Genomic DNA, 1,618 nt, shown 5'->3' on the forward strand with positions numbered 1-1,618 from the left:
CAGTTCAGCCCTTGGGCGCGGCCGGGCAGCCACCATTGACCTTTAGCGCAACCACGTGACGTGACGTCACGACAGCCGGAGGAAAAGCTGGGCCCCAACTCGCAACGCAACGCGCGCAATATGCAACGCATTCTTGGCTTAACCAAGCTAAGCCTGGCCATTTTTTTACTTTGATTTTGTGAAAAGCGAGCGCCGAGAATGACGTCCTTGCGATATTTATCCCAAGACGATAGCTTTGAAAGCTATGCACGGTTTCTTCGATGAGCAAATGAACTTCTTTACGGGACTTTGTACTATCGTGAGCAATATGAGCAGGAACACGCGAGCGCGTGGGAAATAGCCTCGAAACCGACGTGGGGCGATGCGTTGCGGCCGCTGTAGGAAACAAAGTGGAAAGGGCGCCGCGGTTCCGCCAACTGTCGGCACTCCCGCCTCACTAGCGTTGCTGCGTAACGGCACCGGATTGCATGTCACCGGGCGCTAGCGATGATAAGGCGGTTATGGCATGCAGAGCGTGGACCGCGCTGTCTGTAGTTCAGCGCAAAATACCGCTGTTAACCTTTTTTGTTCCTTTTTTCTTTGTCTGAGTGTGCGTATGTGGAGCGGTCAGACCCGACTCTTAGATATTTGCAAGCATGCGACAGGGAATATTTTCTGGCCGACTTCTTAAAAGGCCTATCGTAAGCCCAGTCGCACCTTTCATGGAAACGTTCGAATCTTTGATGAACAAGAAAAGAAGTAAAAACGCTACGTCACGGCCGACGCGCATCTTTAATTTCTTTTTCGTGGCAAATGCTTATAAGGGAGACCACGATTGCCCGCGGTTAGAAGTGCGTTTCAGCGTCCTGCGATGTCTCGAGTGCCGTTGAATAAGCGGGAAGAAGTCGTTGAGTTGTCGAAGAAAGCTTACTCGCAGCGAAACATTGCTGCCTACTCGCAGCGAAACATTGCTGCCTTGACGGGCTGCCGGTTGAACACAGTCAACAGGATAGTGCAGGCGTACCGAGATGAAGGACGCATTAAGGATGCGCCGCACGAGAGGCGACCTCGCGCCACGTCGGCGGATCAAGACCTACAAATTGTTGCTGCAGTCAACGAGAAGCCATTTCTAAATGCGAAGGAGGTGCGCAGTACTCTTGCCCTGGAACATGTAAGCGACAGCACGGTGCGGCGAAGGCTAAGGGAAGCCGCCCTCCGTAGTCGTAGCGCTGCTCAGAAGCCCCTTCTCACAGTTGCCAACAAGACTGCTCGCCTAAAGTTCGCTGTCGATCACCGCAGCTGGAAGGTCGAGGATTAGAATTATGTCATCTTCTCTGATGAATCTACTTTCTCAAGCCGCTGGGACCAGCAGAGAAGAGTGTGGCGCATGGAGAATACGCGCTTCTCTCCGCAGAACGTCAAGCAGGCGGCCGCAAGTGGACGCACGTCAGTAAACCTGTGGGCGGCTATTTCGCGGGATGGCCTAAGTCCCATTGTAAGAATCCCTGGGAGATTTACGAGTTCTGCATATTGCACATTGCTGGAGCACGAGATGATCCCCTATGCACTGAATGGTCCACAGCCGGATGGGTATTATCTATTCCAGCAGGACTTGTCTCCCGTTCACACAGCAAAGGTC

General features: G+C 53.0%; 1 protein-coding gene across 1 annotated transcript; it reads left to right on the forward strand.

Moving 5' to 3' along the window:
• Positions 1-850: 850 nt before the first annotated feature.
• On the forward strand, positions 851-1,297 carry LOC140219594 (uncharacterized). Its single transcript, XM_072289497.1, has one exon. The coding sequence runs from the start codon at positions 851-853 to the stop codon at positions 1,295-1,297; it is 447 nt and encodes a 148-aa protein (XP_072145598.1).
• Positions 1,298-1,618: the final 321 nt, after the last annotated feature.

This window comes from Dermacentor andersoni, chromosome 7 (assembly GCF_023375885.2).
Source record: "Dermacentor andersoni chromosome 7, qqDerAnde1_hic_scaffold, whole genome shotgun sequence".
Classification (NCBI taxonomy): Eukaryota; Metazoa; Arthropoda; class Arachnida; order Ixodida; family Ixodidae; genus Dermacentor; species Dermacentor andersoni.